The sequence below is a fragment of the Petaurus breviceps genome, unplaced genomic scaffold (genome assembly GCF_028583685.1).
Source record: "Petaurus breviceps papuanus isolate PSGF00001 unplaced genomic scaffold, PetGlider_PUasm1.0 180, whole genome shotgun sequence".
In the NCBI taxonomy this organism is placed as follows: domain Eukaryota; kingdom Metazoa; phylum Chordata; class Mammalia; order Diprotodontia; family Petauridae; genus Petaurus; species Petaurus breviceps.
This window is the reverse complement of record NW_027185782.1, coordinates 4703834-4717346: the sequence shown is the minus strand read 5'-3', so window position 1 is coordinate 4717346 and position 13513 is coordinate 4703834. Positions and strand designations below refer to the sequence as shown.

Genomic DNA, 13513 nt, shown 5'->3' with positions numbered 1-13513 from the left:
CAGAGGGGAGGGAAGAAAAGACCTAGGGCCAGTGCACCCATGACGGTCCCCATTAGGTCTGTCCTTACGCTGCAGGCAGTCAGCGTTGAGCAAGTCCTGGCACTTCTCATGACACTTGACCCCACACTCGGTACATCTCATGCCCTGCCGAGCAATGCCCCACAGAAGCCCCTCACACTCATAGCAGTAGGTGGGTGTGGTGGCTGTCCACACCTCGAAGTTGTGGGGGGTTGTGCAGGAGATGGGGTAGATTAAGGCTTGAAGCGTCTTCTTGTAAACATGGTTTTTCTGGAGACAGACAGAGAGAAGCGAATATGATGGCAGGGGCCCAGACCAACAAAGCATCCCTTTCATCTACATCCCTCCCCTTATACTGGTAGACACAGAATCACAACCTGAAAACTGGAAAGGACCTTAGAAGCCATGTCCTTATAAGGCTCACCCATCCTTCACTTGAAGACGCCCACGAACAGTAAGCTTACTGTCCCCCTGATTTGGCCCGTTCCACTTTTGGATGGCTCTAATTGTCCAGTTTTTCCTCCTAGTGCCAGGATTCTGCCTTTCTGTGACTCCCCCCACTTCTGCCCCCATTATTTCTAATCCTGACCTCTGGGGCCAAGCAGAACATGGCTAATCCCTTTTCTTTTTCAAATACTTGGACTCCCGCTGGTTATCCTTGAAAATAGAGATCACATCCCCTGCCACTCTCCCTCCCTCCTTACCGATTCTTCTTCTCGAAGCTAAATTCTATCTTTGATTCCTTCAGCAGAACCTCATAATGACATGGTCTCCAGTCCCTTCACCATCCTGGTCCCCTTCCGGCACTTCCTCTAATTTCTAACGAGCACCTTGACCTTTCTTTCTCTGTGCCCATTTCTTATTCTTCTTTCAAGGCCCAGCTGGATTCCTGTTTCCTCCAGGGAGCCCTCCCCCTCTATCCCAGTCCACAAGGGTCCCTTTCTAAATCCTCCAGTCCTGAGGATCTGTTTAGCTCATGGGAACTTCTGTTTGTTTTTTGTCTTTTCACTGGTCTGAGCCTCGCTTCCCACCCTGCCTTTGGACCTACCTGAGGATAGCAAAGCGCAGAGTTTGGCACACAGGGGGACTTAGGAGAGACATGTTGATTGAGTTTCCCAGTTTACTCCCCCCCCCAATTGCTGGTGCCTTTCCCTCTAGATTATCTCCAATTTATCCTATATATAAGCTTGTTTGTACATAACTGTTTGCATGTTGTCTCCCCCATTAAAATATAAGCTCCTAGGGGGCAAGGATTGTTTTTTGCCCTTCTCTGTGTCCCTGGAAGTTAGCATAGTGTCTGACACATAGTAGGCACCTAATAAATACTTTTTAACTGACTGTGGCATATTTTTCCTTTTCCTGTTCTCCTAGAAGACTCCCAAATGGTGGGCAACTTTTGAGAAACTATGAAGTAAAAAAATAAAAGCCAGGGAGGCCAGTCTCCAAGAGTCTACACCTGCCTGCAGCCTGCACCTTTCATGTCTACAAGAAGACCCTGGTCCATGGGAAGGAGACAACATTGAAAAATAGGTGCTAGTCAGGGGAGTTATCAGGAAGGATTATTGAATAGGATGTCCCCTAGACATGGAACTCAACAGTGAACTCATCCAAAACTCAGCTCATTATCACCTCCTTCCCAGTCCTGTCCCTTCTTTCTGACTTTTCTTTTTCCCCACCAGTCACCCATATTTGCAGCCTTTACTCTTTACTCTCTCTCACTCCTGCCCCACTCCTGTATACAATCAGGACACCATTTCAACCTTCATAGCATTTCTCCTTCTTTCCTCTCACTCTTTACCTGGAGGGTGTAAGCCCTCATCACCTTACCCCTGAACTCTTGTAGCCTTCTGGTTATTCTCCTTGACTCAAGTCTCTCCCTATACCTGTGTATCCTCCCCTTAGCTATCAAAAAGATCTTTCTAAAGCATAAGTCTGACCACGTCACACCACCCTCCCCCTGCTTCCAATTCTCATGCAGTAAACTGCAGTGGCTCCCTATTACATCCTGGATCGAATATAAATTTTTCTTTGGCCATTAAATCTCTTTATAACCTGGGCCCCTTCTATAATTCAGTGACATCGGCCTCTTTGCTATTCCTTGTACACACATTCAATCTCTGGACTCCAGGAATTTTTATTGGCTATCTCCCTGCCAGGAATTCTCTCAATTTCTCATCTCAGTCCCCTGGTTTTCCTGGCTTCTGGATAAAATCCAAACTTCAGCAAGGAAGCCTTTCCTGACCCCCTTTAAGGCTAGTGATTTCCTCCCAGATTATCTCCAATTTATTCTACATGTGTCCTGTTTGTACACAGTTGTTTACATGTTGCCTCCCCCGTTAATGAGTTCTTAAGAAATCTCAGGGATTGTCTTTTGTCTTTCCTTGTATCCAATGAGTTTAGCACAATGCCTGACACATAGACTTGAGGATTACCCTATATTTTGCTTTTCCCATCCTTAAGGCCAGAGCATCTGCTGGCAAAATCCCAAATGCACAGGTTCCCAATGGGCCCCCCTTCCCCTCCACCATCCTACCGCCAATGCCCACTTACTAGCTCTTCATTGTTTAAGGTGCTGGAGGCCAGTGCAGAGGTGATCCCAGCCTTCCGCGACTGGACCAGGGACTAAAAGAGGAAAGCCAAAGGTGGAAGAAATCAGCTACGGATCGGAATCCCTACTCATGATTGTTGGCATCACCAGCCATGGAATGAGAACCATCAGTCTTCATTTGAAATCACTGGTCACACATTGGTATCATGCCTTATGGAGAAGGGACTAACTGCCTGTTGCACCTCCCCCACTTGTTGACTGATAGCTGTGGCAGGGATCCCCTAGCTATCCCACCCCCATAGGCAGGTCAGTTCCCCAGGAGAATAGTGGCACCATGCTCTGTGGGATATTGAAGTATCCTAGGAACCGCAGGCAGGATGTAGAAGGGGTGGGAAGGGCTGTAGAGAGTGTTTGAGGGTAGAATTGTTGGGAAAGAAACTATGGTGGTCACTTACCATAGCCTGAATAACCAGGCAGCAGGAGAAAAGGAAAGGAATGGTGTTAGCTTCAGAAAGCCTTTCCCCACCCCCACCATTCCCTTACACACACACACACACACCCCATACCCTCTTTAGACATATCTGCCCAGGTCTATGAAAGCCCTGCTCTCAAATGCTTTCTTTGGAGATGCTTTGGGAGTAAGGCCAACATTTGACTGGCCACCTCAAGGATGATGGAAAGGCCCACTCACCAGCATCCTGTCCCTCCCTGGGCTACAGCAGCAGGCTATGGATCCTATCAATCATGAGCACTAAAATAGTACCAAGGTGATAAGGGGTAAAGGGTATTAGGCCCAGGATGAGGAGGGTGCTCTGGGAAGCTAGTACTTATGTCAGATCCATCTGAGAGGAGGAAAGAAAGGAGTGAGGCTTTGGCAGGATCAGATGGGAAACTGCCTGATTCCACCCTTTTGTTCCTCCCAGCCCAGGAATAGCCCTGGCTGGTATGATGTGGTCTAGGGGCAGGGAATAGGGATCCTCTCCAGGCTTCAGTCACCTCCTCCATAAAATGGAGACGAACTCCAAGGTCCTTCCAGGGTGACCATTCCATGTTCTATAGGAAGAAGGAAGGAACTCTCCAATTGGGTGGAAGTGGAGATTGGCCATTGTTTCAAATTTCTGATGTGGATATTGTGTGCTGTTAATTTTAGGGAATAAACAGTAGCCAGGGATGGATGGGGATGTCAGTCCAGTCATAGGATCATTAGATAGAAAACTGGAAAAGACCTTTGAGGTCAGGAAATGCAAGCCCTCCATTTTACACATGAGGAAACTGAGGCCCATAGAGGCGACATGGCTTGCCCGAAGTTTCACAGGGCGCCAGTAATGCAGATGAGATCTGGGCCCGAATCCAGCTCTTCTCATCACTCCATGCTATCTCTGGGCACTTGTGCTGGGAAGTACAGGAAGTAACAAGACAGAATCTCTGGCCATGTTCCTGGGAGATGTGGGGAAGGTTTAGAATAGTTGGAACAGGAAGCCTCAGATCACCACTTCCTTGCTTCCACTGCACACATGTATATGTTGTGAGTTATAATGGTTATTCCTCCCCTTCCCAAAGCCAGAAATTCCCCCAAGGGTTTTCTGGGAATGTGCTGAATGGGAAATTTGGCCAAGTCATGGGACTGGGTGCTGAGGAGGCATCTAGGGCAGGGAAGGACGCAGGGAGAGAGAACCAAGAGCCAGACTGGGAGTGAATGGAGAGGGAAAGAGGGGGCTTCCTGGGAGACAGGGCCCATGCCCACTCCCAAATAATTGCTTGCATGTTGTTCCTTCCCTTCCCCCTTGTTAGACTGTGAGCTTTAGGTGAGCTGGGACTGATCCCCATCCCCTCTGCATCACTTATCAGAATGTCTAGAATACAGTAGGTGTTAACTAAATGCTCATTGACTTGACTAGCCAAGGAAAAGATATCCTTAGCTAGTCAAGTTGCCAAACATTTGGTAAACACCTATGATGTGCTCAATCTGAACAAACCTAATCCCCCTGCCAAGTGTCAGCCCTTCGAATGTTTGAACAAAACTATTATGCTCCCCTCCCTGTAGTCTTCTCTTCTCCAGGCTAAAGAGTCCCACTTCCTTCAACCGATTGTCCAGGTTGTCTGTGTTCTGTGACCCTGCGGAAGTCACAAGCAACATCTCTGAGCCTCTGTTTTCCAAACATGGAAATAAAATGAAGATACTAATAGCTAGCATTTATGTAGCACTCTATGGTTAACAAAGCAACATAACCACTCTGTGAGACGGGTATTATTATTATGTCCATTTTGCAGATGAGGAAACTGAGGCCCAGTGAAGTTAAATGACTTTCCCAGAACCACACAGCCAGTAAGTGTCTGAGGCTACATGTTATTATTATTCTAATTATGGATGGGTAGGAGGAAAAAAGAAATATCAAGAAAAAAAAGAGACAGAGCACGATACCGCTAGGAGTTAAGTGTGACGTAGTAATTGGGCCCCAAGGAAAGAAAGGGAAACAGTCCCAGTAGACCCCTGGGACCAGCCCTGGAGAAAGGTCAGGACAGGGAGAGAAGGGAATGCTGCTTACTCACCAGGTCACTCACAAGGGGAATCGGTTTTCTTTTACGAATGTCAGGCATGCTGTCTATGATGATGAGACCACCGCCAGGCCTGGGAGAGAGACAGCAAAGAATTTCCCTGGGCACTGCTCATACCTGTGGGTCCCCTTACAACACCCCAGGGGCCTACCTTGGTACCTCAAACTGCCAAGGAATGAGGGCGCAATGCTTTCACTTCTAGGATCTCTAAACACTCAAATGTGCCTACAGACCTGAGCCCTTGATCTGCCCTCCCGTCACAGGAAGCTCATTCCAGGTGGTGCCCAGGGAAGGGTAAGGGAGCAGTTTGGGCTTGAGGGGGCCGTGTTTATCTACTCACCCGCCTTTGAACCAGAGCGAGTTAGACATATCTCCTTCTCCTCGGGCCTGAGGGATAATCACAACTCTGTAACATTCTATCCAAAGGGCAGTCACCATCCCTTCTACCCCCCTCCAACTCACAGATGGATACCCTGGGGGAATTTCTCTGAACAGCCAGGATCCTGGCTCTTCTCCCTGCCTGGGTCTCTTTAGGGGAGCAAAGCCCCATGGTCCCTCCCAGACCCTGGAGCTCAGCCTCCCTCTTACAGCACCATACCCTGAGATTTGAGAGGAACTTCCCTGCTGCCCTGATCCCTACCCCCCAGGGTTTTCTGGCCGTCAATCCAATCTCTCTTGGCTTTCATCTATCCAGTCTGACCTCAGTGTTTTAGTCTACTGAGATCGAGGGTCCCTGGGATGGGGCAGAGGGTTAATGTTAATGTGTCAATGAGTGTGAATGAGTGGGGAAGGGGTGTCCACTGGCAATGGGGCAGGAGGGTCTGAACCAACCCCAGGTCCATCCCGACTCAGTCATTTTCCCTCAATGTGACTTTGGACAAGTCATTCACTTGTCTATTCTAAATCACAATGAACTCAACTGTCAATTGTGGGTGATAATTTCACAGAAGTCTGCCTTGAGGAAATTCTATAGAAATGAGGAAGGATGAGTGTTGTTTTAGAGATTTTAATTGGAGCAGGTTTCCCCACCCACTGCCTGTATGAGAGTGGAGGGATCTCAGTGTCTGATGCATCTTGACAAAACATTAATTTATTTCCCCTGCATCCCTGAGTTGAAATATCCTGTTCTGGAGCCTAGCAAGCTATGCCAGGAATGAAAGAGATGCTGAGGGTGTGAGAAGGGGGCAGAGGAGAAAGACCAAGCGCCTTCTTGGGATCCCTGCCCATCTCCTAGACTTCTTTCCCCTCCTGCTGCTCTGGTGTCCGTCAGGGACCCTGAGGGAGGGCACACACCTACCTGTGCCAATGGTGCTCACAGGGCATGAGGGCAGTGATGGTGATGAGTAACTGAAAAGCATGAGAGGACCCGAAGAGCAGCCAAAGGCAAACAAAAAAAGAAATGATGGCGGATGGTGGCAAGGAAGGGCGGCAGAGCCAGGTAGTGGAAGGACAGGAGATTCAGTAGAGATCATGGAGGGAGCAAGGGGACAGATGGAGGCACATCCCCAACCCAAATCCTTCCTCCCCTCTGACCCCCATCCCGGAACCTAGTCTTCCCTGCCAATTTACTCCTAACTCCCATGCTAAACTTGCCCACCCACAGTTCTTAGCCCTGACATTAGTCTTGACCATTATCTGACAGATGGCCTTCACCTTAATGCTGATCACAACTATGACCTTAGATGCAACCCTGACTCTAAATGTAATACACTCGACTCAAGCCTGATCATGAATCCTGTCCCAATCCCAGATCTAACCCTGATCCTCATCCAAAGTCTAACTCTGACCTCAAAGCTAACCCCAATGTTGTTGTTCAGTCATTTCAGTCGTGTCCAACTCTTTATGACCTCATTTAGAGTTTTCTTGGCAAAGATACTGGAGTGGTTTGTCATTTCCTTCTACAGCTCATTTTACAGAGGAGGAAACTAAGGCAAACAGTGTTAGGTGACTTGCCCAGGGTCACCCCGCTAGTAAGTATCTAAGGCCAGATCTGAAATCAGGAAGATGAGTCTTCCTGATTCCAAGTCCAGTGCTCTATCCACTGTACCACCTAGCTGCCCAATAACCCTAACCTTGACCATAACCCCAACCCCAATGCTTGGCACTAACCCTAAAACCAAGCCTAACTTCAACCTTAACCCTGAGCATAACTTGAATTGCAAGGCCAACCTTGACCCTCATCATGACCTTGATCCTGACCCTGTACCTAACCCTGATATTAATCCTAACCTCCACCCTAAACCTGAATCTCAAATCCCCACACCCAGTCCTACAAACCTGGAAACTTCCCAAACCAATCTAGACCCATTCCTGGCTTGTGACACTGATGCTTTTGGTCTCTGCCTGGCAGCGGTGGTCCCTCACCAGGCACACTCACCTCTTGGAGCTGCATACGGACTTTGTTGAATACTCGTAGCCAGTTGGCTTTGGCTCTGGACATGGAGTCCTGCCCCTCTTCATCTTCCCGAGCCCTGTAACTGAGACCGGCCCCACCCCAGGGCCAGCATTTAGGTTCCCCTCTGGGTCCCCAGTGTCTGCATCTCTAGTGCCTCCCATGCATCAGTATCACTGTCTGTGTGAGGAATGGCTTGGGGTTCCCTGGTATGATGGGGGCCAGACCTCATGCTCCCATCTGGAGAGGGACAGGCTATGGAGAGAGTAGAGAGCCCAAGCATCTTGGGCCTCGTTGGCAGTTTTCTGGGTCTATAGCTCTACCACCTTGTACTCTGTGTAGCCTGGAGCCCAGGCCAGCCTCTGAGCCTGCTTGTCTCTTGTCCCTCTGCCCCCACTCCCTGCCATGGCTGCATCTGCATCCTACTTCCTTTACCTCTCTTCCAGCTTGGGAGGCTCCGGCTCAGGGGCCCGCTCTGCCCCGGGCACCTCCTCGGCTCCTGCCGGCTCTGGAGGCATCTTGGCCACTTCGGGGGCCTCAGCAGACACTGGAGAGGCTTTGTCCTCCCTGTCGGAGGAAGTGGGTGCAGCCGGGAGGTAGCTCTGTTCCTTGGAGTAGTCTTCCTCATTCTCACTGTAGCGTCCCTCCCTCAGCTCTTCATCCTCCAGGTCTTCCAGGTCTTCCTCTTCCAAGTCCTCCTCCTCCTCCTCTTCCTCTTCCTCCTCCTCCTCATTCTGATCCCAGTGCGGGGAGTCTTTGTGGTAGCTCACCGAGCTGTGGCAGGAGTGGTAAGAGTCTCGGTCCCTCTCTTCTTCTATCTCGGAGCCCTGCAAGCTCTGGTCATCGGGATCAAAGTCCTCGCTCAGCTGGGAGCTGCCCTGACTCAGTTCCCCTGAGGAGGCATAGCGGCTGCTACCGGTTGGGCTGTATGGGTGGCAGGGTTGGGTGTGGGGAGAGAGCAGACATAGATGAATGTTAAAAGCATAGTTGTCTCCAATTTAGAAGTCCCTGTGCCCTTTCCTTCCAGTCTTGAGCACCAGGTGGCCCTTAGTGGGATGGGTTATTCATCCTAAAAGTGAATACTCATCTAACCAAAAGTTAGAAGAGTTTGGAACACTAGCAGGTTGTAGAAAAGTGTCAGGCCCGGAAGCCTCGAGCCCTTTACTTTACAAAGCCCCAGCCCTGCCACTGGCCAACTGGGAGACACGGAGAAGGCTTCCCCTCTCTGAATCTGTATCGCCAGGAGAATAATCCCTGCTCTGTCTACCCTATAGGGCTTTGGTGAAGAATGAACAAGAAACTATATGGAAAAATGCCCTTTTCCACAGGGAAGTATAAAAACCCAGTACAAATAATGTAAGGTAATAGCAGCTCTACTCTCCTCCCCATTCCACTTCCTTCTCTCTCTTCAGAGCAGAAGTGTCCTGGATGCCAACCCTACAGCCCAGGGAGTTCAAAGCCAGGACACAAGGAACCGCTGGCAGCTGTCCCTTGGTCTTATTCTTCAGCCAGCTGACTAAGGACCCATTCTAAAGGAAAAGCATGCTTTTTCTAAAATTTGGCTAAGTATGTGGAAAGTATTAAAATGGACAGTGCTGACTCCCTCTGGTGTCTAGGTGGGTATGATGTTAACCTTTGCTTACTCTCATCTACCATTTTGCCCCCAAATTTATTTCTGTCTTTGTTCCCCAGGATTCCTTTGATCCCCCTCCACCTCCCTTCCCTGGAAGTCCCACAGATCAGTGGCCAACTGCTCATTATACCATCTTAGATTAGGACCACGTCCAGTATCTCTCTTCCTTCTACCTACCTTGGCCTGGCTACCCCCACCCCCATCCTCCCTTCTTCCTCCCCTCCCATCACAGCAAACAAATCCAAAACAGAGACAGGTGGACAAAGCCAAAGGACAAGAAGAAGAGGCCCCCCAAAGGGACAGAAAAACTCACCATGCAGACAAGGACAGGGGCAGTGTGGGGGAGGCCGATACCACATCCACGGACACATCTGACTGGCTTAGAAAGCCCCCAGAAGCCGTTACTGACTTAGACAGTCTGCCTCTATGGTTCCTAAGGTTCTGGGCCAGAAGCTGGAACACCTGAGTTCTAGTCCTAATTCTATAACTTAATGAAGGCATAACCTTGACTAAGTAACATATTTCTAGTTTCTGAGCTTGGGGTTTCTTCCCTCTGTGAAAGAGGATGATGACTTATAGTCTGCTCCCCTTCCTAGGGCTGTGTGTGGCTCTAATGGGAGACAACATGAGAAATAGCCTTGGTGTAGATTAGTGCCATCATCATCAGTACAGATAAGTGGGAAGCAGGCCACACTACATTAGGAATGAGGTGCTAGCCTCCCTCTTCTACCCAACCATAGCCCCCACTATCCATTAAGTATGTGACTTTGTCTAAACCACTTAAACTCTCTGGGTCTCTGTTGCCTCATATGTACAATGGGTTTGATAATACATCACTTTCCTTAAGGTTTGAGGCTGGAACAGATGATTTCCTTTCCCATTGTGGGAGTTACCACTCTATGAGACTTTTCTTTCCTATAAAGGGAGCTGAAGGGGATTAGGAAGGGTTCCCCATGAAGACAAGAGAGAGGGCCTCCTTGGGAAGGGGCTAAGGGAGAAAGATTTGCTTAAAATGCCATTCATTCTGATGATACCTGGAGAACGGTCCCTCCAACTCACCCACGAGGGAGTTATATGGACTAGGGTTGATTGGCCAGCGGTATCGGCCTGCCCCAGCCCACAAGGACCAGACCACAGCACTGGACGGGGCATGAACCTCACAACAGGGAAAGGACCCACCTATCTGACAGGTCTAGGGATGGCCTGTTCTCAAGGGAATAATGGTGGCGGGTTGGCCGGCCCCGGCCAGCCTCCGAGTCGCTGTGGCCCCGAGTGGTTGGATCGACGCTACTGAAGCGTCTGCCAAGGAGTGGGGAAAGGGGAGGAGGAACATGGTCAGCAGGTAGGGGAGGGGTATTTAGCTAAGGCTCCCCCTGGGGAGGGGAGGGAAAGTGTCAACAGGTGTGGTCATCCTGGGATCAGTTTGGCTGGTGCCATGTGGCAGGAGGGCTAAGCTCTACCCCCTTGCCCACATGGGGCTCAGGAATGTCCCAAGAGACCAACACATTTTCAGGGCCCCACCATTTGGGTTATTTGTCCAAGTTTCAGCATCATCTCTGGGCCAACCAAGAATAGCCCCTTTAACTTGCTTGACCCTGTTGACAACTTAATTCAATTTTGAAAATCCAACCAATGTTGGATTAAACACCAACAATACACTCCTAGCAGTGATTCTGCACCTGTGGGTGAGGCAACTCCCTCTTGCTAGAGTAGCAGTGGTCCTTAATCTAGGGGTCATGAACTTGTTTTTGTCACAAATAATTTATCTTTGTAATCCTCTGTATTTTATTTAATGCATTTTAAAACATTGTTCTGATAAATTCATAGGCTTCATCAGCTTGTAAAAGGGATCCATGATGAAAAAAAAGGTTAGGAACTTCTGGATTAGAGTTTCCCAGGAGATCAAAACTCTTAGACCTTACCCTGTGCCCAGAAGCAGGGTCCATTTCCTCTTCAGACCCCAGGCTTCATCGACCTCCTCCTCCTTCCCTTCCCTGTACCTGACTCTTCCATTCAACAATATGCAAGGAGGCAGACTTGTCTCATAGAGAATGCTGGCCCACAAGTCAGACCTGTGGTTGACTTCCAGTACTAACCAGGTGATGGTAAAGAAGTTTATTGCTCCTTACTGAGTCTGTTTCTTCGTCTATAAAAGCGGAGCTGGACCAGACAGTCTCTTTCCTTCCATTCCTGCCTCCCCTTCCTCATGCCACCCCAGGATTCTAGCTCCTCCCCTTCTTCTCTTCTACTCCCCCCCCACCCCCCACCAGGTACCTGACTGGAGGTGCTTCTGAGTAGTCTTCATAGCTCCTCATAGAATCACTGTAAGAATCCCGGGAATCTCGGGAGCCCAGTGGAGGAGGTCGGACTGAATACTGGTGGACGGAGGCGTTTGGCTGGGATGTAGTGTAGTAGGGCGGTGGGATGCTGTTACTTGTCTCGCTGCGATAATCACTGTCCCGGTCGTCCACAGCACTATCTGGGTCTTCATCTGGAAAAGGTCCCCAAAGGGAGGGAGGATGCAGAAAGGAAAAGGGTGAAGGACCAGGAGGTGGGTTGCAGGGTTGTCCCCAGTAGACAACCCAACCTCCTCCCTTCCAGGCACCATGGGTGGTACCAAAATGCTTTTGATCCCAAAAAGTGATTGTGAATTTAGGGGTACTCCCCCAAGACCTAGAGTGTCCCCAATGCCAGTTGCTTTCTTCCCCTCTGTCCCTTCACTAAGGTTAAGTATCTCATGCAAATCAAAGAAAGTTGTCTTTAATGTGGGATGCGGCATGTGACTCCCTATGTGGGAGAGATTTTAAAAGGAAGATTGGAGGGAGGAAGAGTCAGTCAGCTGGGCTATTGTGATACTTTAGGGGCTTTGAGTAAAACGAGGGGCAAAGAGAAAGGAATAAAGAGAGGTGATAGATCCATGATGGCAGACGGGAAGTGTAGAGGTTTGGAACGCAGTCCATAGAAAATGGATGGCCCAAGCTGGAGAGAGGAAAAGGGAGGAGACAGGACACAGGATATTAGGACATTATATGGAAGGCAGAGGTATCTTCAGACTTGTGGTAAATAGCAATGCCTCCAGGGCTTAAGTAGGCCTGGAGAAGGAAGTAAGGAGGACTGGTTTACCAGACTCCCCAGGTGGGCCTTGAGGAGACACAGGAGACGCAGGGTGCTGGCTCCACCTGCCTTCCTCTTTTCCAGAACCAGCTATCCCCAGTGGTATTGAGGCTACAGGTTCTTTCTGGGGTGGCCAGGCCCAATCCATGGTGCAATGCCAAGACTGCCTCCACAGCCTTGGGCTCACCTATCACCCCTTGGTGATACTCCTTCGGAGGTATAGCAACACTGAACCATTGGCTGGGATGTTTTGTTGGAAGTAGCAGGAGAAGATGTAGAGAACTGGGGTGGGAAGGGGTTTGAGGGCACGGAGTAGGCAGAAGGCTGTGGACACAGCAGAAGTTCAGGGCACGGGAATACTGGGATAATGTTCATCCATCCCTCCAGAACTGAGGGGTAACTGAAGGTCCCCAACAACCACCCCCACAGCCCTGCCGCCATCTTAATTTCACACAATAATATAATGTTAGAGTTAGGGAAAAACTTAGGGATCATCTAGTGACTAAATGATCTAGTCTAAACTAGAACATTATTCTAGTCCAACTCTTTCATTTTACAGATAGGGAAACTGAGGCCCAGAGAGGAGAAGACTTGTCCAGAGTTACACTCATCCCCCACAAGAGGAAGGGGAAGAGAAGGAGGGGGGAGGAGAGAATCGACAAGGGAGTAGGTGACAGGTAGGGAAAAAGATATGGGACTGGACATGGGGGCAGAGGGTAGGGAGAGAGACTTGGGCAGAGGTGAAGGTCCCTAAGGGGGTACTTGTGGGTATCTAGTCCCATCCAATCCCAAATTGCAACCCTCATTATTAGACTGAAGCCTTACAGGGGCTCCAAGATTAGCCCCAAATTCCCACATTCTTCCTCTGCTCATGAGGTGAATAGGGACACCCCTCCTGCCACCACCAGGGGAGGCCAACCAGAGACTGAAGGATGAGGGGGCAAAGGGACAGGGGAAAGGTGGGGATGTGTCAGGCTGACTGTCCCCACGTCCCCCATAGTTCTCTTCAGGGGTTGGGTAGGGGAAGGGAGGGGGAACATGGTCAGGGGAGCCATACGCCCCCATTCCGCCCCCTCACACTGGACAAATCGCCGGCTGAGTACTTACTCTGCTGCTCCCCCCAGCCAAAATAACTCCAGTTGCCTACAAAGAAAAGGGGCAGAGAGAATAAAGATGGGCAAGGACTTGAGGCAGTGGGCATGGAAGAGGGCACAGGACAGGGAACAGGGGCTGAATTGTGAACACCCTCTGG

At 49.7% G+C, this 13513-nt stretch overlaps 1 protein-coding gene across 1 annotated transcript in view; it reads right to left on the bottom strand.

Annotated features, from left to right (window-relative positions):
• The window catches only part of UNC13A (unc-13 homolog A), a 91703-nt gene that overhangs the window by 44577 nt on the left and 33613 nt on the right, over positions 1-13513 (bottom strand). Inside the window, exons 8-17 of the mRNA XM_069086895.1 lie at positions 13369-13404; positions 11422-11638; positions 10327-10446; positions 7950-8438; positions 7500-7599; positions 5463-5509; positions 5117-5195; positions 3022-3027; positions 2569-2640; positions 69-288 (exon numbers count right to left, since the gene is read on the bottom strand). Coding sequence (XP_068942996.1) covers positions 69-288; positions 2569-2640; positions 3022-3027; positions 5117-5195; positions 5463-5509; positions 7500-7599; positions 7950-8438; positions 10327-10446; positions 11422-11638; positions 13369-13404 — 1386 coding nt within the window. The remainder of the gene's footprint in view (positions 1-68; positions 289-2568; positions 2641-3021; positions 3028-5116; positions 5196-5462; positions 5510-7499; positions 7600-7949; positions 8439-10326; positions 10447-11421; positions 11639-13368; positions 13405-13513) is intronic.